General features: G+C 49.6%; 1 protein-coding gene across 7 annotated transcripts in view; it reads right to left on the bottom strand.

The window, feature by feature from the left end:
• Positions 1-1,216: 1,216 nt before the first annotated feature.
• The window catches only part of ZNF76 (zinc finger protein 76), a 29,069-nt gene continuing 6,714 nt past the window's right edge, over positions 1,217-23,571 (bottom strand). For 2 of the 7 annotated variants that reach the window (XM_040249859.1, XM_040249860.1), the window contains exons 2-14: positions 14,345-14,512; positions 10,995-11,075; positions 10,801-10,878; positions 9,380-9,579; positions 7,296-7,412; positions 6,882-6,957; positions 6,201-6,326; positions 5,909-6,088; positions 4,883-5,116; positions 4,626-4,789; positions 3,754-3,918; positions 2,624-2,737; positions 1,217-2,087 (exon numbers count right to left, since the gene is read on the bottom strand). In XM_040249859.1, coding sequence (XP_040105793.1) covers positions 1,983-2,087; positions 2,624-2,737; positions 3,754-3,918; positions 4,626-4,789; positions 4,883-5,116; positions 5,909-6,088; positions 6,201-6,326; positions 6,882-6,957; positions 7,296-7,412; positions 9,380-9,579; positions 10,801-10,878; positions 10,995-11,075; positions 14,345-14,417 — 1,713 coding nt within the window. In that variant the 5' untranslated portion in view covers positions 14,418-14,512 and the 3' untranslated portion in view covers positions 1,217-1,982. Of the gene's footprint in view, positions 2,088-2,623; positions 2,738-3,753; positions 3,919-4,625; positions 4,790-4,882; positions 5,117-5,908; positions 6,089-6,200; positions 6,327-6,881; positions 6,958-7,295; positions 7,413-9,379; positions 9,639-10,800; positions 10,879-10,994; positions 11,076-14,344; positions 14,513-23,571 lie in introns of those variants that run through there. The other 5 variants (XM_040249862.1, XM_040249863.1, XM_040249861.1 and 2 more) reach the window with 4 other exon arrangements.

Below are 23,571 nucleotides of genomic sequence, written 5' to 3' on the forward strand. Positions count from 1 at the left end.
TGGGTGTAAAGCTGGGTTAGGCTCTGGGTAAAGCATTTCTTTTAAGGCCATCTAACACTATTGTGGTTGCAGGGCCCCTCCCACCACCACCAATATGAACTTGGAGGAGGAACTGGGCCAGAGCACCTCTCTAGGTCGGGAGGCACGTGATTGGCTGCTTCCTTATCCCCTGGCCTTGGCTCTAACAAGGCACCCAGAGGACTGCCCCCTCTGGGGCCCAGTGGCTCTGACCCAGAGACTCTGAAGCTCATGGGGTGAGCCCCGTGGTGGGGCCCAGCTTCCAGGGTGCTGGGAGCAGGAGGGTGGGGACCCAGGACCCTCCACATCAGTGCTTCTGTTTTTTTAGACTCAGTACCTGTGAGGGCTGGCGCATACTCCTGCCACTAACAGTGGCCTTGGATGTTGAAGGTAACTGAAGCACCCCTACTCGGGGGCATGCCCCAGCACCTGTCCTTCCAAGGAGCAGGTGCAAAGGAGAGTTTGCTAAGCATCTCCTAGGATGCCTGTGTTGGAGAGGGGGGCACATCCGTGACAGTGGAGAAGAGAGGAAAAGAGACACCTCCACCTGCAATGCCTGTGATGCCCCCAAGCAGGAGGCCTTTCCTGCATTCCACCCTTCCCGCCAGGGCTGGTCTGGTCCCACCACATACTTTTCAGGAGACTCCAACTGTGTCTTCGGACTTCCACAGCATGGTCCCAGACACCTAGGTGGGTACCCCCAGAGCTGGGTATCGAAGCTGGCACTTCAGCACCAGGGCAGCAGAGCCATCAGAGATTTTGGGTGCCTTGGCAAGGGTACCCCCAGTCTGTGGGGCTTTGCTCACTTGGAGCAGTAGACTGTGTGCTATGTGTAGAGAAGTGGTTGGGTCTGGAGGGGCTGTGATGACGTTATCACAAGCAAAGCAGAAAAAAACAGAGTTCCTCCACCCTACTCATCTTGAGGCTTGAGATCCAACCAGAGCCTGGAAGCAGTGGTCGCACTGGCCTTGTTTGGCTGCCTGGAGCCCACCTGCTCAGCTGCAGGCAGGAAGCCACCGGCCACTCCTTGGGGCTTCTCACATTAGGGCTTCCTTCTCCAGGACTCCTGGGAGGGCAGGCCCTACAGTCCGACACTGAGGCCGAGTGAGGTCTGTGCCTGGGATACAGGGCCAAGAGCCTGATTTGACCAGCCCTGGCACCAGGGCCCAAAGCTGAAAGGAGGGAGGAAAGACCCAGGTGGAAACTTGGAACTTTTATTAAATACTCATTCACCCATTTGCCACCACCATCCAGCGCAGGAAAAAAAATTATCAAAATGGAATTAAAAAAAATAAAACAAATTACACCCAACCCCCAGTATGTACAAGGTCGTTCCTGGCCTCTCTGCCACAGCTGCAGAGAGGCTGGGGAGCAGCTGGGGTGGGCGTGGGGCTGGGCACCTATCTCCAGCCACGGGCCCCTGAGCGACTCTGACTGTGGTGGCAGAAAGTCCCTGCTGCCAATGAGCCAGACACCTCGACTGGCCTCCGGGGAGGTGTTTATTGCTGGGAGGGGCAGGGCTGGGCCCGCTCTGCCCCTACTGGGCGGAAGAGCTGTCTGACTACTCCCAGAGTGGGCAATGACCAGTTGGGAGTAGAGGACCAGTCCCAAGAGCAGCCCCAATCGCCACCTGAGAAGGGGAATGGACCGAGGGCAGGATGGGTGTTTTCCAGAGAGGAGAGAGGGTGCTCAGCTGATTCTGGGCGGAGGACACCCCAGTGCAGCCTGCTGATCAAGCTTGTCCTCCTTAGCTCCTGAGGATGATGCACTCCCCTGACTCCAGCTGCCTGGCCCTCCTTGGGGGCAGGGCTCCTGTGCCCTTCAAGCCGTTTTCTTGCTGCCTTCTTGCCCCAGAGACCTTTGTGGCCACCTGCACGTCAGCCACAGCCTGGGCCCTTGGAGGCAAGGATGCCTGTGCAGCCCGGCACCCTCCTTCAGTGTGGTGTGCGACGCAGCCCTCAGGCTCAGCAGCCGCTCTCCGACTCTGCGGTCTCCAGGGTCGCTGCCCCCTGCTGCATGGCAGCGGTGGCCACGCTGATGGCCTCCTCTAAGGTCTGCTGCGCCTCCAGCTGTGGAGAAGGAAGGAGAGAGTGAGATCCTCCCTCCCAGGTCCCAGTGGTAGGGTATGTGGTCTACTTTCTTGAATGTCCTCCGCCCACCCAGTGTCACACACACCTGAGCACTCAGTAGGGCCCCAGGAAACAGGAAGTTCACTGATAGAACCCTATTACGCTAGGCATGGTGAGGAGCCATGGAACAGTCCAGGGTCAGACAGAGCAGCTTGCTGATGGAAGGGGAATGGCGGGCTGGAATAATCATCTACTTCAGCCCCCTTATTTTCCAGATGAAGGAATAGGGACACGAAGAAATGAAGGGTTGAGACTGCAAGGCAGACTGCCATGAAATTTACCATGAAGGTCAAAAGGGGCTCCCCACCCTGCCTCAGTGAAGGAAGAGCCTGGGCCTGAGACAGGTGTGTGGATGCAGGCAGAAAGGGATCTGTCGTCTGAAATGGGCACCTTCAGACCCGAATGCTGTCCTCTTCTAGTCCTCCACCGAGTTCCCTGCCCTTCGCGCTTCTTTCTGCAGCCACCAGTCTCCTCACCTGCACCGCAATGTGAGTTCCGTTGGCTGTGGCCAGCAGTGCCACCTGTTGACGATGAAGGGATGCTACACTTGAGTCCTCAGCCACCACAGTCCCAGAGGTGATGATTGTGACCTGAAATATATATTAAGAATGAGGTTTTCCAACCTACCTATTCTCCCAATCCCCAATCTAAAAAAATCCCTTCAAGCAAGGTAGCTGGGAACAACTCAGAAGGAAATGAATAAAATCATTATGAGTCTGATTAATGAGCTAGCTTGGGGCTGAGAGCTAAATGGGGGTTGTGGCAGTGGTGGTTTAGTCGCTATGTTGTGTCCGACTCGAGACCCCATGCACTATATAACCCACTAGGCTTTTCCTTCCATGGAATTTTCCAGGCAAGAACACTGGAGTGGGTTGCTATTTCCTTCTCCAGGGGATCTTTCTTCCCAACCCAGGAATTGAACCTGGGTTGGCACCCACTCCAGTACTCTTGCCTGGAAAATCCCATAGATGGAGGAGCCTGGTAGGCTGTAGTCCATGGGGTCACTAAGAGTCGGACATGACTGAGTGACTTCACTTTCACTTTTCACTCTCATGCACTGGAGAAGGAAATGGCAACCCACTCCAGTGTTCTTGCCTGGAGAATCCCAGGGACAGGGGAGCCTGGTGGGCTGCAGTCCATAGGGTCGCAGAGTCGGACACGACTGAAGTGACTTAGCAGTAGCAGCAGCTCCTGCATTGCAGGCGGATTCTTTTACTGACTGACTACCAGGGAAGCCCTAAGTGGGGGCTGTATGTTTCTTTAACTTACAGCCAACTTAATTTATGAATTTTGAGCCACAGAAGGACAGAGCTGTAAAAGGCCCCACAGGTAATTTAATACCCTTATTTGAAAATGGACTAAAGCTCATGGAAAAGTAACATGCAACATGCCTATGGCAGCAAGCAAACTGTCTCTTGACTCTCAGAGCAATGCTTGTCAACAAAGAGTTGCTGATGACCCAGAGGAGTTGTAGGGAAGATGCTTTATCTGTGGGAATCTTGGTCTTCCTAAGAAGGCTGGACTAATTTAGCCCACACTTTAAGGCCTGTCCCACAGAAAGGAAGGATGAGAGAGGAAGAACCCCAAGCAAATGGCCTGGTCGTACTGGCTGTGTCTGGGTGCCGTCGGCGCTGACCATGGCGACCGTGTGTGTGCCAGGGGTGGCAAGGTCGTCGTCGTGACTGGGGATGGCGAGGGTGGTACTGCCGTGCTGGGTCACCATACTGATGGCGCTCCCCAGGGCCTGCAGGTCTTCCGGGGACAGGCTGACCTGCCAATAGGAAGGAGGAAGATGAGCTAGGAGTGGAGGGGAGGGTTGTCTGAAAGCCCCTAGGCAGATGAAGCTGCTCTTTCAGGTTTGCTTATTGGTAGACTAGAGGATTAGCTTCTTGTCACAGGGCAGAGGGATCAGGACAAGCAAGTGAAACAGGCCCTGGTTGCAGAGAGGCTACACTGGAAGAACTCTGCTGACCACGTCTGTTCACCACCACTTTGCATCAGGGCTCTGTTCCATGCAATTCAGGGTCTCTACCCAATTTCACCCGTGTCATCAACTCTGAAGTCACAGATGCACTCGACAGTGAGCGTGCAGACAGAGGCTGGTTATGCTGCTGGCGCGAAAGCCCAGGCTTCCAGAGGCCACACCGTGCTCTGGCCCATACACCAACATGCCTCTCTCTGAAGGAGGACATCCAGGTGTTTCACTCGGGAAACAGGACCTGTCAGCCTTCAAGGAAAAAGGGAAACTACTAGCTGTGCTCCAGAAGCCCCAGAGACTGAGCTGGACGCACGAGCAGGCGGCCTGTGTTATAGGGAGTTGGGAGCCTCGCCCTCGGCCCTTGAGATCCACAAGGGTGAAAAAGAGAACCTGGGTGAAGATGGGGCTGTTAGAATCTGGAGCTCCCCAGAGAGAGGGAGAGAGAGAGAGGGGGTACCAGTCAGAGGGGCCCACCCCACCCCTTGCCCCCCGGCCTGTACCTGCTGGGCACCATCCTGAGTGATCAGAGCCACCTGGGGGGCCCCGTCCTCCTCGGTCACCATAGCCACTTGGGTAGGGAGGTCATCGCCCTCTTCCTTCACCTCTGACACGTAAGCAATGTGGGGCCGCTTGGGTGGCGGGCTCTCCTCGGCTGCAGAGGCGGCTGGTAAAGGAGAACCCAGGCTGGCACCTGCCCCCAGGTGGTCATGGGGAGGCCGGCTCGTCCCCACTCTCACCTCCTGCCCACAGCCCTCACCCTCGAGCTGCTGCTGCTCGTAAAGGGCCTGCTCGCTCTCCTCCGTGGCCTCCAGCTCTCCGTGGGCGCTGCGCTTGTGCATAGCCAGGGTGGAGGTCTGCCGGTAGGTCTTGCCGCAGGCGCTGCAGGTGTAGGGCTTGCAGTGTGTGTGCACCACGTGGTGCTTATACAGGCTTGAGTACTCGGTGAAGCGCTTCCCACAGCCTGGCACCGTGCAAACGTATGGCTTCTCCCCTGGGGACACTGGGCTGTGAGGGGGGTGGGACCTGGGGCTGGCAAGGGGGAAACTGAGGGAGCAGGAGGGGCAGGGTTGGCGAAGAGAGAGCCAGAGGGAGGAAGAGCGACTTGGATCTGGGACTCTGAAGGGACAGAGCTGGGGAAGGTGGCCAGCAGCAGAGACAGAGGAAGTGAGTATGGGACCACGGTGCCTGCAGACAAGGTGGAGAGAAGACACGGGGGCGGGCAAGGCTGAGGCCAGTAAGGGGCTGGTGAGGGGCACCAGGGCCTTGTGAACAGAAGCAGCAGGAGAGAGAGAGGGATGACTGACGGGGATGTGCCAGGCATGATGGCAGAGGGAGGGGACGCGTGTGTCCGAGAGATGACACAGAAGCTAGGCAGGGACGTAACACTGGGGGAGGGTTAGGATACACGGGAGTCACACGGACAAGGGACGACGTGAGGAGCCGAAGACATTTCACTCTGCTCTCTCCCCATTGTGCCTGACCCTGGCCTTTATCTGGGAGCTCAGCTGGAGGGGGCAGATTTCAGGTGGGTGCAGATGGGGGCCGGGGGCTGACAAGGCCAGCAGTGCCCATGAGATCAGCCCCAACTGGTAATGGAGGAACTGCTCACTCACTGCAAGTGAAAGAGCGGTTCTGGGGGCACAGCTGGAACCTCGGGACCCTGTGCCCCGCCCGCGGACCAGCCTGCAATGACCCTCTGTTGAGAAGGTGTCTCAGGTCAGAAGCCTTCGGTAGAGGGGCTGGGGCCTCAGAGGGGGAGGCCCGCGCATGCCAGCTGGCCCACCTGTGTGGATGCGCACGTGATTCTTGTAGTTGGTGGCGCTGGTGAAGCCGCGGCCACAGTGGGGCTCAGGGCAGGTGTAGGGCCGCTCGCCTGTGTGGGTGCGCACATGTACCTTGCGGATGTTAGATGTAGTGAAGGAGCGGCCACAGCCCTCGAAGGGGCACCGGAAGGGGCGTTCACCTGTGGAGACCCGCTGGGTGAGGGCGGCTCAGCAAGGGGTCCCGCAGAGCGGGCTGAGCCCCGGGCTTGGGGCCAGGTCCTAACCGGGCTGGGCGGGCAGGGCCCGGCCTACCAGTGTGGGTCCGGACGTGCTTCTGCAAGTCTCCTGAGGTCTTGAAGGCCTTGCTGCACAGCTCCTCTGGGCACTTGTATGGCTTCTCACCAGTGTGGGTGCGCATGTGGCTCTTCAGCCCATATCCTGTCCCAGGGTGGGCGGGGGGAGGGGAAGGGGTGAGAAGAGCACTGGGCGGGGCCTTGTCTTCACCATCTGTCTTCCTAAGGCAGAGGCGCTCTCCCTTAAGATGTGCCCTGTGAGGCTCTGGGCCTCCTTTGGCACAAAGCGCCCGTGTCTGCCTCCGTCCCACCGCTGCCTGGGCAGAGAAGTGGGGCTGGGGCAGCGGTCCCTGCTCCCTGCCCTGTCCAGGGCCAGCTGGCGCCATTCGAGAACCCGTGGAAGAGGAGATCCAGAGAACCTATGACCTCAGGGCCCCAACTGAGAGGGCAAATGAAGTCCAGAGGGAGGCAAGCCCTCCAACCACTGGCGCCCCCCGCTGGTCTGTGTCAGGGCTGCTTCTTGCCTCCCTGACAGGGTCTCCTGCAGTGACAGTGCCCTGCAGCTGGAGCCCTAAGACCGCAGTTTCTTCCGGAAGGCAGCCTGGTGCTTGGCTCCCTTGAGGGAACATTCAGAGCTAACCTAGAGCCCTCTGCCCTCAGCTGAAGGCAGTCCACCTTGGTCTCCATCCAGGTAGGTTACCTGTGGCAAAGGCCTTTCCGCAGCTGGGGAAATCACACCTGTATGGACGGTCACCGGTATGAGCTCTCTCATGAACCTGTGAGGACAAGCAACCATGTCATTCAGAGGGGAGAGGGTATGAATGGGCTCTTTGGTTTCTTTAGGGCCCAGAGTATCAGCATTGGCCACCTCCTTTATTTTGCTTCCTCTTCAGCAGAGATGCCCCCTCCAGGGAGCCTTCCCTGATGCTCTTCCCTCCTGCACTCTTCACGTGTGTCACAGGCCCCCGTACTGACATTCCTGTACACTCATCTCTTCCTTCCAGGAAGCAATGAGCAACTTGAGGTCAGGGACCAGTTGCAGTCAAAGCAGGAAGGCAGGATTACAGCCTGCTGGGAAGACAACAAGGCTAAGAGCTCTTTGCAGCCACCTTACCTTTAAGTGATGCGCGGTGGTATAGAGACGCCCACAGCCCTTGTAGCCACAGCGGAATGCTCTGTCCCCAACCTGTTGTCCTTTGCCATTATGAGGAGCCTGGCTCTCATGCAGAACCTGAGGGAAAAAAATCTTGGGGTCCCTATGTGTATTCTCCTCAAAGAAGGTAGGGAAGAGGTGGGACATAGGGACCAGCTGGCAGCTTAAGACCCAATAAACAGGGTTAAACCTGCCAAGGGGGAGAAGCACAACCTGGGTGATCAACCTCGACAGATGAAGCAGACGCTGGGCCTGCTGCAGAAGGAACAGGGCTGGCCAGTGGAGTCACCACCAGCTCTGACGGACAGAGATGCCTAAATGTCACTGGCGCTCTGACATCTTGGGGAGAAAGGGCATCTCTTAGACGGGCAGGTAAGGTGCGGGCAGGAGTGGTCACAATGGCCACACTCGAGCTGGGCTGAGGGCCAGCTGCCCTCCTTCTGACCGTGGAGGCTGCTGCTCTGGACACGTTTATCCTCTGACGGGAGCAGATTTCCCTCCTCCCTGGGGAAACCTGTGTTCGGAAGGGGCACTGCCAAGGGGCTGGCTATGGGGACAAGCTCACCTCGGCTCACCAGAAGCGAGGTGGCCACAACCGACAAAGTGCACAGCTGCCCAGGGCAGGGGCCTGTGAGTCCCACCCGAAGCCCAGTTCTACCTGTAGCACCCGGCTGCTGACAAGCCCTTCCTTTCCCTCTCTCCTGCCAAAAACCATTCCACACCAGCCTCTGGCTTCAGGGAGCCTTACTGTTGTGCTTTCCTGGGCAGAGTCCTGCTGGAACTGTCCCTTAGCCTTTGTTTTTGGGACACCGTGGCCTTCCCAGGAGCTCTTGAAACTGAACTCTGGAAGGCATGGTGAGCAGGAGTCAAAGGAGGGAGGCCAAATCCACAGCGGGTCTGTCTAGTCAGCTCCAGGTCAAGGGGTCAGGCAGCTGACAAAGTTTCCCGGACACTCGAGTAGCTGGTGGGTGGCAGGAGAGGGTCACAGGTGGCTGGGCCTGCTCGGCAGGCGAACCCAGTCAAGTGTTCAGATTTCACTCCCATGTCCCGCTGGTTCTTGAGGGAATCAAAACTTCAGGGCTGGAAGTGACTCTCTGAGATCATCTGGCCCCAACTCATATGAGATGGGAACAAATTGAGGCCTCGGAGGGGAGTGACTGAGGCAGCACACGGCAGAGGCAGAGCCCGCACAGATTTCAGGGCTCCAATTAAAGCTTGGTTGTCTTTCCAATAGCAGTAAGCTTCTAAAATACATCTTACAGAATGGGGGTGGGAGTGGGCATAGCCCAGAAGGGCCTACTGCAAAGTTTTGTAGTGTCTTTTCAACTTGAAAAGACATAAGGACTTCCTCTTCTCTTCTATGATATAGCCATACTAGTTTAATTATAAAAACAACTCCCCCAGTCCCTGGGTAAAATGCGCGCTCCAGGAAGCCCTGCCACATCCACCCTGAGGCGCTACAGTTCGGCTGGGGAGGGAGGACCCTGGTCTGGAAGGCTCTCAGATCTCTGAACCGGTTTCCCCTACAGGCAGGACCACGGCCCCAGCAGAGAGAGCCTAGACTGACTAATGTTTGGAAAGCCAAGATCCCTTTTCTTTGCAGCTGAGCTACTGTGCAAGCCCTGGGTTCCAAGAATCCCAGCTGCTCCGCTACATCTGCTCTCGTCACTGCCTACTGAGGTTATTTTCCCAAATGACTTAATGAGTCGCAGAGAAGAAATAAACACAAGAACATCTGACCTCAGAGGACTGGAAAACTAATAAAAGTCGCTGGCAAAGGTTTTCTCAGACAGTGCAGCCAAAGTGAAGCTGGGCCTAAGTTCCCACCGTATGGGTATCACTGTTTCTTACAGCTGCCTTCCCTCTGCAGAGACACATAAACAAGCGGGAGTGTACACAGCTGTTGGCCGCCCCAGCCGGGCTGTGACGCTTGCCCAAGAAGATGACCCGTGAGAGATGAGTCGGGGGAGCCGGGCTGGGGGTCGCAGGGAGTAGCCCTGGCCATGTGCAGGCACAGGACTAACCCTGTCGTCTAGAGAGCTCACCTTGCTGGTGTACTGCTCCAGTGCCACCACTGTGTCCGCACTGAAGCCCTCGTCATCCTCTGTGGCCAGGTCCTCCAGCCCCACCTCTGTCTGCACGGCCAGGATGGCGCCGTCTGATGGCACGGCCACGGGATGGTGAATGTAGGCAGTGGAGCCATCTTCCAGCTGCACGGCTTCCAGGGCACTGGGGTCATAGCCCTCTGCAGGGAACATGTGGTTAGCCCAGAAGCTGCACAAGGGCAAGAGATGTGGCTGGGACCTGGGCGTTGAGGTAAGCAGAGGTACATATACCAAGGACGGTCTTAGCCTCGGGTTTCTCCTGCTCCCTTACCTTGGTGGTCCACTCTGGCTGGCCCTCCCTCTGGGGCCACCTCTCCTAAGGATGAGGTCCTCTACAGAGTACTGACTGGGAACGCACAAGCTCGGTGAGGACCTGAGAGGACCATCATCTTGGCCGAGACGACCATAAGAACCTCCTGACTGGTGGCCCCTTACCCTGTCTAGTTCCCTCCAGGCAGCACAGCATCCAGAGGGAGCTGTGCAGGACACAAGTATGGTCTTGTTACCTGACAGCCTAAGCAGTTCAACCATGTCCACTGGCCTCAGGATAAAAACCCAAACCCTTATTCTGCAGCCCCAGTGCTCGGGCCCCTGTCCTCTCTGCTTGGCTTCACCTCACCCACTCTGCCCTCCCCTCCAGGACTCAAGCTCCTGGCAGTTCCATGAATGTGCCCTTCTTTCTCCCTGCCCACCTCCATCCCCGTTTCCAGGTCACACATGCTGTTCCTTCTGTCTCGAGTACTGAACCCTTCTTGCCATCGCTCTTTCCCAGCTAGGCCCACTCCATCCTCCAGCTCCCAGCCCAAGCGTCACTTTCTCAGAAAAGCCCTCCCTGAGTCTGAACCCCATTTGCAGTGATCAGTTCATGATGATTCATCTCAAGCCCTTTCCCCCACTAGATTCTAGGAGAGCAGGGACTATGTCCAACCCTGTTCTCTTTTGTATACGCCACACCTAGTGCCTGGCATGCAGTAATTGCTCAAAAAACTACTTGTAGAAGAAATAACCCATTATTCTTCAGTACCTTAAAAGCTTCATTCTTAAAAAAATGTGACTTAAGTGTGTAGTCCTGGTTTTGGATGATGTTACTGGATCATACTTACAGCCTTAACACTTTGTGGCTGTGCTGAAGCCAGAGCCGCCAGGCCCAGGCCATGGACTCTCATGCTCAGGCTCCTAGGGGCAGAAGCAGCTGCTCCTGCGGTCCACGCCAGGAAAGGCAGGGGTGCCCGCTAATCCAGGTGAGCGTGGGGCCCACAGCTCCATGTCTCTGCCCCAGCTCCCAGGGTACACAATGCTATCCCCCTCCAGCCAGTTCTGCCTCCCTTCCTTCTCACCACTCATGAGGACTGTGACCCCACCTTTGGGTGTGCGGTGTATGTAGGCCATGCTGCCATCTTCCAGCTGCACGGGTTGTCCATCCTCAAAGGAAAGAGGTTCTGTAATGAGAGCAATGCCTGCCTTTCTCTGGAGCGTGGGGTCAGGGAGCAGGGCTCCTTCAGCGGAGGCTGCCTGGCCTCCCTCATGTGGCAGGGGTGTCCTGGGATGCCCTCACCTTTCTGCACTGTCACTTGGTGAATGTACGCAGTGGTCCCATCCTCAAGCTGGATCACTTGCCCTTCAAGAAGCTTGTCTCCTGTGGGGGCAGAAATGGAGAGAAGTGGGCCAGGCCCAGAAGAGGGCTGAGGAACACTTGCCTGCTTTAGTAGAGGCCTTTTGGAGGCACAGTCTGCATGTCTAAGCACAGCTTAGACATTCTCCATGTTACCTCACTCCCTGCCTCCCAGGTCTGGGCCTCAGAGGTACTGAGGTAGAGACATCCTGCCATGAAGAACCCTAAGCTCCCACAAGATTCCCCTTCTGTCACTCACAGGAGGAGCAACTTCATTTATTATTCTACCCATGCCAAAGCAGGGCCTTCCAATCTGGCAGTAAGCTGCTGAGATTGAGCTAAAGGGCAAACAAAGCATTCCCTGAAATCTGGTAAGGCCCCAAATGGATCCAAATTCAGACCTGACTCAAATTAACTAAATCAAAATATGTTCTGTTGTCTCCTACTGTGGCAGTATGCCAAGACCAAGACCCTCTGATAAGGCAGCATAACTTACAGGTCAAAAGCAATGGGCTCTGGGGCTTCCCTGGCGGCTCAATGGTGACGAATCCCTCTGCCAACGCAGGAGAAACAGGTTTGATCCCTGGTCCAGGAAGATCCCACATGCCATGGAGTAACTAGGCCCGTGTGTCACAACTACTGAGCCTGTGCTGTAGAGCCAGGAGCCACAAATGAGCCCACATGCAGCAGCTTCTGAAGACTGGGTGCCCTAGAGCCCTGCAACATGAGAAGCCACTGCAACTAGAGAGTAGTCCCCACTCGCTGCAACCAGAGAAAAGCCTGTGGAGCAACAAACGCCCAGCACAGCACGCCCCACCCACACAAAAAAGCAAAGAGCTCTACAACCAGTCCAGATCTCCTGGGTTTGAATTTCAGCTCTCTTAACAGATGTGTGATCTCAGACAACTTATTTAACTTCTCTGTGCCTCCGTTTCCTCTCCTAAGAGCAAAAGGCTCTTAGATTTAGAATTAGAATTATATAGGCCTCTCCTTATGTCCAGGGAGTTTGAAAGGGAGAAGAGGTAAAGGAAGTGAGAAAGGGAAGAAGGGAGACTGAAGACTCAATGTCAAGTGGTTTCTTTGTTCATTTACTTACAATTTTCAAGACCAGACAGTTACTTCTGGCTCACCTCTGCTGACGTCTACCCCTCAGAAGAATTTTCAAACTTGTCCCCAAAGTCAGTTTTCTTGGGTCTGTAACTAACAGTTCTACAACCTAGCCAGAGTAGGTAAGGCGGGGACAAAGGTAGGAAGTAGGAGAGAAATGCAGCTGAGACGAGGGGAGAGCAACCCCCTCTTCCCTCCTGCCCAGCAAGCAGCAGGCTGCCCTGCCAAGAACACTAGTACTCGGGGATCTGAAAGTATCAGGAGAGCTTCTGCTAGGAGAGTGGGTACTGCTGCAAGACAGGAAACAGTATGCTGAGAAGAGTTATTAAGGGAAAATTCTCAACCTAGAACTTCTAACAAGCAGAGATGACAATGGGGAGAGGCATGGGGTGCTGGAGGTGGGGAGAAAAGCTGACTGTCTGGGCCCTCATACCCCACTGCAGAGACGACTGTAGGTTCTGTTTTGCCTGGAATGGTCCCGGTGCCTTTATTCAGAGCATGTTCTTCCACTCTCCAAACTGTCAGCTTTGAATAACACATTTCATGCTTACCCTGTTTATAGCTAAGTCTCATAACATTTTAGGGCTTCCGGCTGATTAAGCTGGGCCCAGAGAGCTCCCTGCTGACAGAGATGAAAGTGCACTGGTTGAGAGCATCAGAGGAGCTCATCAGCAAGAGAGCTGCCTTTCAGGACAGTGAAGTTCTGGTTCCTCAAGGCCAGCTCATACTCTAAGCAGTATGAAATCTGTTGGGTGTGAGTATGTGTGTGCATGCATGTAAGGACACACTATAGCACCATGGAGGAAGAAGAGAACAGAGCCAGGAAGAGTGACAAGAGAAAGATATAAATGGGGAGGTCGGAGAGGTAAAGAGATCATCCAGACATAAGAAGGAAAGACATAAGAAAAGAGAGTAGCTTTCCAAGGCCAAGCATAGCCACTTGTTTTTTTTTTCTTCATTCATTCAACCATTAATTCGTAACAGAAGACTGAGGCAAGGGGAATACCCAGGTCCATAGAGTAAACGCAGCCCGACTGACAGGTCCTGAATTCTTCCATCCCACTAAGACTGCTGTGAGAGGGCAAAGACCTCTGATGGGAAGGCTGCAGGCTTCACAAGTGTTCTAGAGAAGTCCATTCTCAAGAAAACAAAGCCAGCCAGCTCCACATGTCATCATATGGAAAGAACCTATTGATGCTATTAAGGAGCCTCTTTGTTGTCATCAGGAAGCAGCCGATTTAAAATGAAATCAACAATTTATAAGCTTGGGACCTGAAATACATTTTGATAATGTGTTGAAATGAAGGAGGGCAATGTTGCAAAGACAGTGGAGAAATGAGGATGGCGGTGCTCACAGAGTGCAGAAAAGGCAAAATAAAGAGAAGCAACGAGGCAGTGTTTGGCCAGTGCTGTCCAAGACAGACATGCATACCATCTGGCGTGCCTGTAAATGCTGGCGAAAAGAAGGAGCTTCTCAGGACAGTGAGTGTCCTGGCCAGAAGGCCCTGCTCTTCAACAATGCTCTGTTCTGACTCCATGCCCCCTTGAATTTAAGTTCCTTGAGAATTTGAATTTCAGGTACATCTGAATTGCAGATAAACAGTGAAGGTTTTTTTTTTTTAGTACTTGGTGTTACTATGTTATTGATTTTAGTATTTAATCTTATGTTTATACATAGCTTTCTCATGCAGTATTTGGAACATACTAACACTACAAAATTATTCATTGTTTATCTGTAATTAAAATTTAACTATGTGCCCTGTACATTTTTTCTGGTCATCCTAGTGGGGGCCCCTACCCTGAACCTAAAGAGTATGTTGTACATGCTTGGAAGATAGTTTGATTGCTTAAACTTGCTTAAATTAAAATGAACTGCTTCTAGCAAGAACTGAGAAAACTGGATAGGGAATAGTTGAAAAGCAGGAAGTCACAAGCAGCACTGTGTTCATCCATGCCAGAAATATTTATGAACCTCTTACCACACATAAGGGAATCTTGGCTCCTGTAGCTAGGCTAATCTGATTTTCTAGCCTCCCTAGGTGGCATTATATTTTAGAGTCACTTTTCCATCAATCACCTTGAGATATTCTCATGCAGAGCAAGTTGTGGCAAGCAGGCAAGAGGGCAGGGTGGTCGTGAGACTCTTGGACTGGGACAGGGCGGGATTCTGTGGTCCGTGGAAATACCTTTGACAGCTTGCTGGACGTAGGCCGTCGTCCCATCACTGAGGGTCACCGGCTGCAGCCCCAAGCTCTCCATGGCAAACTCCTGCCCGTGCACTCAGACATGAAGTTGGCTTCTTCCCAGCACCGGAGCCACAGCTGAGGTTAGAGATTTCCTTTTGCGTCACAAATCTGAGAAAATGGACAGTGTCATATTATGAGCTGCATGGCTTCCTCCTGCTGCAAAGACACAAAGAGAGAGTGAATGAGGCCAGCCAAGAAGAAGAAGAAAAAGAGATGAATTCTTCAAAGAAGAGAACTATGTTGGCTTTTATTAAGAGAGTTTGAAATATACACATTTAAGAATTCTAAAGACTGAGCATTCAAGAGAAACATGCCAGCCAAACTGGTTGTAAAGTAAGATTTCATTAATCAAAACCCACTTTTAGGGACTTCCCTGCTAGGCCAGAGGCTAAGACTCTGTGCTCCCAAAGCACAGGGCCGAGGTTTGAACCCTGGTCAGGGAACTAGAAACCACAGGCCACAACGAAAGATCCTGCATACCGCAGCCAAGACCCAGTGCAGCCAAACAAGTCAGTAAATAAACAAGTCAACTGTTTATAAAACCCATTTTTAAATTCACTCCCCTAGAAGGGAGACCCACTGAAGACAGAAGGCCAGCTCCGCTGTTGCTGGTTCTCTGTGACCATTCTGACATCTCTCCTGTGCTCAGATCCATCTGTTCACCCAGAATCAGTGGGGTCATTCTCTTTTGGGGGGCCATGAAGCTTGCAGGATCTCAGTTGCTTGACCGGGGATTGATCCTAGCCCCTTTGCAGTGAAAGCACAGAGTCTTAACCACTGGACCACTAGGGGATTCCCAGTGGGGTCATTCTTGATTCCTCCTTTATCCTCAGAAGTCTAGGAATACCACCATCTTATACCATACACAAAATTAATTCAAATGGATTAAAGACTTGAATTTAAAACTTGAAACCATAAAGCTTCTAGAAGAAAACATAGGTGGTAAGCTCTTTGACACCAGTCTTGGGAATGATTTCTTTGTGGAATTTGTCACCAAAAGCAGAGGAAACAAAAATAAACAATTGGGACTAAAAAAACTAAAAAGTTAAACTAAAAGGAAACCATCAATAAAATGAAAAAGTAACCTATTAATGGGAAAAATATTTGCAAATCCTGTATCTGATAAGGGGCTAATATGCAAAATACACAAAGAACTCAAATGACTCAGTAGCAAAAAGCCAAACACTCCAACTGAAAAAACACGCAGATGATATGAACAGACAGCTTTCTATGGCCAGTAGGTACATGAAAAGATGCTCAATGCCCCTAATCACCAGTGGAATGCAAATCAAAACCATAATGATATCACCTCATATCTATCAGAATATTTTATTGCCAAAAAGACAAGAAAAAATAAGTTTTGGCAAGGATGTGGAGAAAAGGGAACCCTGTGTGCTATTGGTGGGAATGTAAATTGGTGTAGCTACTATAGAAAACAGTATAGAGATTCCTCAAAAAACTTAAAGTAGAATTACCATTTGATCGAGCAATCCCACTTCTGTGCATTTATCCAAAGAAAACAAAAACCTTAACTTGAAAAGATATGTGCACTTCCATATTCATTGCAGCATTATCTACAATAGCCAAGACATGGAAACAATCTAAGTGTCCGCTGACGGGTGAATGGATAAACAAAGAGCTACACACACACACCGGAGAAGGCAATGGCACCCCACTCCAGTACTCTTGCCTGGAAAATCCCACGGACGGGGGAGCCTGGAGGGCTGCAGTCCATGGGGTCGCTAAGAGTCGGACACGACTGAGCAACTTCACTTTCACTTTTCACTTTCATGCATTGGAGAAGGACATGGCAACCCACTCCAGTGTTCTTGTCTGGAGAATCCCAGGGATGGGGGAGCCTGGTTGCACAGAGTCGGACACGACTGAAGTGACTTAGCAGCAGCAGCAGCAACACACACACACACACAATTTCAACAACATGGATGCACCTTGAGGACATTACGTTAAGTGAAATAAGTCAGGCGGAGAAAAAATAAGCACCGTATGATCTCATTTATATGTGGAATCCTTAAAAAAAAATAGATTCATAGATACAGAGAACCGATTGGTGACTGTCAAAGGCAGGGGTTGGGGGTAGGTAAAATGAGTAAAAAGAGTGAAAAGGTACAAACTTCCAGTTATAAAATAAGTCCCAGGGGATGTAAAGTACAGCATGATGACTACAGTTAATAAAACTGTATTGCATATTTGAAAGTTGCTAAGAGAATAAAATCTAAAAGTTTTATCACAAGAAAAAAATTCTGTAATTGCATATGGTACTGGCTGTTAACTAAATTGACCGTGGTGATCATTTCACAATATACAGATACTGCCTCATGTTGTACACCTGAAACGAATATAATGTTGCATGTCAATTATACCTCAATTTAAATAATTAAAAGACAGACAAGAAAGTCAAGGTACCTAATTCCAGCTGAGTATCACCTCACCTGTTGACTAATGTAAGAACCTCCTAATATGTGCCAATAAATTCTTGCCTGTTTCTCACTCAAATTTTGTGTCAGAATGCCTTTTTTTGTTTTTAAAGTACAAATATAAACCTACTACTTCCGTGATTAAACCTCTTCAGTGGCTTCCTATCACCCTAAGAATTCACTCACCTTGCAGGCAAGGCTGGTCCCCTCATTAGTCCCAGCAGCCCTGGCCACCAAGTTGTCCTGGCACTCACCGTCCCAGGGTCACATGCCTATCTCTTCCTCTGAAACACGTGTTGCCTACACAAGACCTCGGGCTCCAAACCCGGTTCCTGGTTCGCTGCGGGCTCTCCACAAATCCTCGAGCTGTGACTTGCCGGTCCTTGTAGCAGGGAAGCACTGACGCGCCCGACTGGCAGCGCTCACTGTGCGTCTGCTGTGCAACGGAATATACTGGAGCCCTGCTCCAGGGCAAGGTTCTCTTTGCCACCCATCCATAGGATTCTCCTGGGCTCGAAGTCCGCACAGCCTACTGGATTCTTACTAGCTGCCGGCTCATCTTCTCAATCAGTGCTGCCCAGCCTGTTAACACGTTAGGGCACCCAGAGAGGATATTTGTATGTCACACTTTGGGTGCTGGTGCTTGAAGTCATGAGCAACCAGCTAGAGCTTTGGCAGTTCAAAGGACTGAGTGGGGTAAGTACCCTGACATAACTATAGCCCCTTTGTGACACGCTGGTGGGGACGTTCTATGTTAGACTTGGCATCTCCACTAGAGTGATTCATTCCTTCTGTCCATAAACATTTACTGAATGGGCTAAGCTCTGGGGACAGCAATGCTACTGCCACTGAGAGTGATTATGGCCAGGGAGCTAACCATGTACGAGGCATTTAAATTTGGTAACCTGTTTAATCCTCATAATGACCCTTTAATTAAATACTATTATTATCCTCATTTTACAGTTGAGGGAGTTGAAGCTCTACTCAAGGTTGCACAGCTAGTGAGTGAAAGATTTGAATCCAGGCCACTTGGCACCAGAGCAGTGCTCCTAAGCAGTCTACTCTGCTGCCTAATACGGAGGTTTTTAGCTGGAGTTTACGAACCCTGAAGCCACCTGATAACACGTTTTTGATGTGTGAGCTTGCACATTTTTCTGAAGAGGGGAGAGTCATGACTGTCATGGGAGTCTTACAGGGATTGAAGGAGGTAAGGAACCATTGGTCTAGGTGGGAATTCCAATATATGACTCATCTTTTCTGGTCTACTCGGATCCTGGCACTGACCCCAGTGTTGCCCAGAGTCCTGATGACCCCTAACATGGTCCCTACCTCATGAAAGCCCTGGGCCTGGCCTCTACTGAACTGCTCTAGGACCTTCGACTTTCATTCTCTTAACCAGGGAGAGAAGTTCTTTTGGTGAACTGTTTTCATATTAACAGCACTGTATCAGAAATAATACACCTGAGAGACCTATGTCTGAAAACAAAGCAGACTACAGGTTGAAAAGGGATTACAAAACGGCCTCAGATCTTTATGGCTAGGCCCTGTGGCTGCTGAGGCAATGGTTGGTTTAACTTAGCTCATCTGTATTCTACTGAGATTTTCTGAGGAAAATCCGTGCCATGGTTAACAACACAGGCTCTGCTGTCAGTCTTGGTTCTAACTTAGACTTTGCCTCTTTCAAGCTGTGTGTCCTTGGAAAGTAACTAGACCTCTCTGAAATTTAGATGATACATCTTAAGAACAAAATGAGGATAACAGTGGCATCTTCGTCACATGTTACTGTCAGGATGAAATGAGGTCACATACATCAGCATTTAGCACAGTGAAGGCATACAGGAATTACTGGAGAAATGCTGGCTCTAGGGAAGGGGATGAAAGGGGAACCTAAAAGGATATGCTTTTGAAGCAATGAGTATTTCTGTAACAGCTAGGAGTACTGACAACAGCCTGGGATCTGCAGAAAGGCTTGTAACCTCAATTTCACCTCCTGTTATTGCCTCTTAATCTGTAAAATGAACTGTTGGCCCAAATGACCCTAAAATCCTTGCCACTGTTCATGTAATTACATTTATTAAATATACAGCCCTTAATACATGTCAGCTGCTGTTTAAAGTACTCTATACTATCTCTTTTAATCTTAAAAACAATCCTATGAGGAAGTGAGTACACTACCCCCATTTTACAGCTGAGGTGACTGAAGCTTAGAGGTGGAGTAATTTGCTCAAGGTCCTAGAACAAGTTAGTGCTGAAGCCAGGATCTAAGCCAGGCTGGCTGGCCCCGGAGTCCATACCTCTTAATATCTGGTTTATTTCCTCCTTTTGCTAATCCACTGCAACAGAACATCAGCTCTTAGAACACTTGAATACTGGTTGTTTAACTTTCACCTCACCTACTGCAACTTAATCCTGGTTCTTCTCAACCTGACCACATAGAAGGAGGAACAGCTAGCAGCCACATTTCCCAAAATAACGCTTTTTAGACTCAAAGAAAACAAATCCCCACTCTTTTACATGTTCTCATGTCCAGGCTAAATATTCAGTTTTCCTCCTTAAGCCTCATAACATAAACCTTTAATAAAACAGTCCCCTCTTGCTCTCTAGCCCTTCCGGATGGCTGAATCCGCCTTCCAACAGTGCCTGACTGTGGATGGTGAGAAGTTGCTTCTTGGCTGCCAGGCACATACAAGTGTCTGATTGCCATTTTTCTCCCTTTCTTTTGTTAAATAATGGTCAACTCCGAAGCCTCCTGCGCCAGTACTACCTGGGTACTGCTTCAGGGACACTGGCAAAGCCAAAGAAGGCTTGTCACTGCCTGAGGATGGCTGGGTCTGAGCAGTTCCTGCCTGTACTGGACATTTCAGATTTGTAACTCCTGTGGCCCTCTGACAAAGGGCAGGGGGGAGCTGGGGGTGGGGGAGCAGTAGCTGCTGTTTTCTTTTTGAGGGTGTAATTTTTACCAGCTCCCTAATGACCCGAGAGCTGAATGGAGAGCTAGTCTAGGGGAAGGTGTGGTGAGGAATAAGAGCCATGACAAAAGGTAGGGGTGAAAAGGGAGACTGACACACCCAGAATTAGCAGCAAGTTCAGTTCCTGTTTGTTACATTTTTAAATGAACTTAACCTATTGTTGGTTCTGGTGCAGGAAACAGCTCTATGACTTCATAATATATAAATGTGTTTCCTGTTGTAAACATAGAGTTACCAGCGAGGTAACATTTAGAAAAACTTTTTAGATACACTGAATCTTTCTCTGTGAAAAAAGATGGGCTTAAATTGTCTCCTCAAAGCAGAAAAATAAGAGGTGTGACAGATGGGAAATCAGAGTAGCCACGTGCTTCTCCACTCTGTCATGGTTCAGATCTAATCTGATCCACACCTAATCAGGGCTTCGCCTGGACTATAGGCACCTATTTGCTAGTCTATCATTTTCTGCTAACCCGAATTCTGGGAACATTTGAAATAAGGGTTTCTGGACTCTGTCAGCCCAGAGGGTACAGAGGAACCAAAAAAAGAAAACATTTGCTTGGAAACAGAGAAATGTTCAACTTTGGGGAAAAAATGACAATTTTCACTCAGATAATTACTAATGTGGAAATACAGAAAACTTCTCAGAAAGGACAAAGCGACATTAGGTTGGGAGGGACAAAGACTGAGGGAGTCAAGCAGCAAACAAATAAGAAGCAGATTTGGAAGGGCTGTAGTAAAATGATTCAGTATTTGTTATTATAGAAAAAGACTTCAATGCACACACAAAACCCGTAGTGAAACAGGCTTGGTTCTGTGGGTTTCCAAAAACTAAAGAGAAAACAGGAAATTAATAACAGAGACACATTTAAAACACCAGCTAAACATCTCTTTCCAAAAGGCACAGTGATGTTAAAAGCCCAAAGTGCTTTTTAGTATGGTTCCTATTTGGCTACTGCAATTTTACAGGTTTGAATTAGTCACAGAAAAGGGTGGGTAAAATGGATTATTTTTAATTCCAAAAAAGCCAATGAAAATACAGTCTCCTTTACTGCAGAATGGCATTCATTTAAGCTAAAACAGATAACTTAAAAATCTAATTTTCAGACAAATGTTTAAGTGAATTTAACACCTTAGTTTGTAAACACTCAACAGAGCAATCATGGCTTAGTTTCAAACTCACCTTTAGTCCATGAAAAGAAAAGTCCAGAAAAAAAGGCAATTTGGAAGGGTTATCCTAAAGATATCACTTTATATCAACAAACAAATTAATACAGATATGAGGTTGTTACATTTGAATTGTTACTGGAATTCAGCTTGGGGTCACTGCATGCTTGAGAAAGGGCTATTTGACAGTTTCAGAAGGGACTGGATCATCACAGTTATTTAGAAACATGTTATTTAAAACCACTCTGGGACAAAAAGGTTAACTTTATATTATCAGTTAATCAAAATGGAATAATATCCAGATCTCAAACAGGAAGAGGAGGTAGTTTTGGCCCTTTGAAGCATAAGAAATCTAAGTCAGAAGAGCTGGCTTTAAAAAACCCTCAGCATTAGGGGGAAATAGTAAAGAAATAAAATATAAGGCATGATATTTAAAACACATGTAACTTATAAATAACTAATAAGGAACTACTGTACAGCGCAGGAAACTGATAATCTGTAATGACCTATGTGGGAAAAGAATCTAAAAAAGTGCAGGTATATGCACATGCATAACTGATTCACTCTGTTGTTCGGCAGAAACTGACACAACATTGTAATCAACCATACTCCAATAAAATAAACAAAACACAGGTAACTGAACTGTATACTTAAAAATGGGTAAGATGGCAAATTTTATGTTCTGTGTATTTTACCACAATAAAAGAAAACTAGGCGGAGAAAAAGCCACGGCAGACACTTACAAACCTCCAAGAATAATACCAAATTTCCCTGGACAAATAAGGCTACAATATGAATCCACACAAGCATAAAACACTAACATTAAGTAAGCAACACACAAAAACGGTTCATTCTAATATGTAATTAAAGAACAAGAAACAATCATCATGATGATATTATACTTATTGAATTACCAAAAATCAAAGTGAAAGTATTCACAGCCAATAAACAATGACATATCACTACACACCTATTACAGGAGCTGAAAATCCAAAACACTGAAAACTCCAAATGCTGGTGGGAATGCAAAATGGCACAGGAAAATGGTACTCTGGAAGACAGTTTGGCAGTTTCTTACAAAGCTAAACATATTCTTACAATAAGATCCAGAAATCCTATTCCTAGGTATTTACCCAAATGAGTTGAAAACTTATGTCTACAGAAAAACCTGCACATGGCTGTTTATAGCAGCTTTATTCATAATTGCCCCAAACTGGAAGCAATCAAGACATCCTTCAATAAACAAACTGTGGTACATTCATACTATGGAACATTATTCAGCAATAAAAAGAAAAGTTATTAAGTCACGAAGAGACATAGAGGAACCTTAAAATACACTTTGCTAAGTCAAAGAAGCCAGTCTGAAAAGGTTACATACAGTATCATTCTAATGCTATGATATTCTGGAAAAGAAAAAACTTAAAGAGACAGTGAAATGATCAGTGGTTGTCAAGGGTGCAGGGGAAGGAGGGGAGGGATGAATAGGCAGAGCATAAGACATTTTTAGAGCAGTGAAACTATTCTGCATAAGTCTGTAATGGTGGATACTTGACATTGTATACCTGTCAAAATCCAGAGTGTACAACACAAAGAGTGAGCCATATAGACTTAGTTAATAATAATGCCTCCACATTGGTTCATCAATTGTAGCAGATATACCCCACCAATGTAAGATGCTAACTGGAGGAAACTGGGAGGGTTAGGGTAGGGGGTGCGTAAAAAGGGAGTATACAGGGACTCTCTGTACTTTCTGTTTAGTTTTTCTATAAACCAAAAACTGCTCTAAGAAATAGTCTATTAATTAAAAAAAAAAAAGAAATATCCAACTATCGATGCTGGCAAGGGCAGGAGAGGCGGGCGCAAGTGTGCATTGCTGATGGCACTATAGGGGCTGCAGGTTCTCCAGAGAACAATCTGTCAATGCTTAACCCCACCAGAAAAGGTTCAGGCGCTGAGGTCTAACATTCATCCCAGAAACAGACAGGACAGAAAACAAGAGCTACTTGCACAAGATGCTGGTTACATACCCACTCTCATTTTGTGAGTGACCTGTTCATTCAAAGTTGAAAGTGTTAGTCGCTCAGTTGTGTCTGATTCTTTGGGACCCTATGGACTACAGCCCGCCATGCTCCTCTGTCCATGGGATTCTCCAGGGAAGAATACTGGAGTGAGTTGCCATTCCCTTCTCCAGGGATCCTGTTCATTAAGATGGGCTATGCTGCTGCTGCTGCTAAGTCGCTTCAGTCGTGTCCGACTCTGTGCGACCTCAGATATGGCAGCCCACCAGGCTCCCCTGTCCCTGGGATTCTCCAGGCAAGAATGCAGGAGTGGGTTGCCATTTCTGTCTCCAATGCCTGAAAGTGAAAAGTGAAAGTGAAGTCGCTCAGTCGTGTCCGACTCCTAGCGACCCCATGGACTGCAGCCCACCAGGCTCCTCTGTCTATGCGATTTGCCAGGCAAGAGTACTGGAGTGGGGTGCCATTGCCTTCTCTGGAGATGGGCTGTATCTTGTATTTTTTAAAAATATTATTATTCGCTGTGCCACAAGGCATAGAGAATGCAGGATCTTAGTTCCCTGACCAGGAATTGAACCTGTGCC

This window comes from Oryx dammah, unplaced genomic scaffold, assembly GCF_014754425.2.
Source record: "Oryx dammah isolate SB20612 unplaced genomic scaffold, SCBI_Odam_1.1 HiC_scaffold_11, whole genome shotgun sequence".
In the NCBI taxonomy this organism is placed as follows: Eukaryota; Metazoa; Chordata; class Mammalia; order Artiodactyla; family Bovidae; genus Oryx; species Oryx dammah.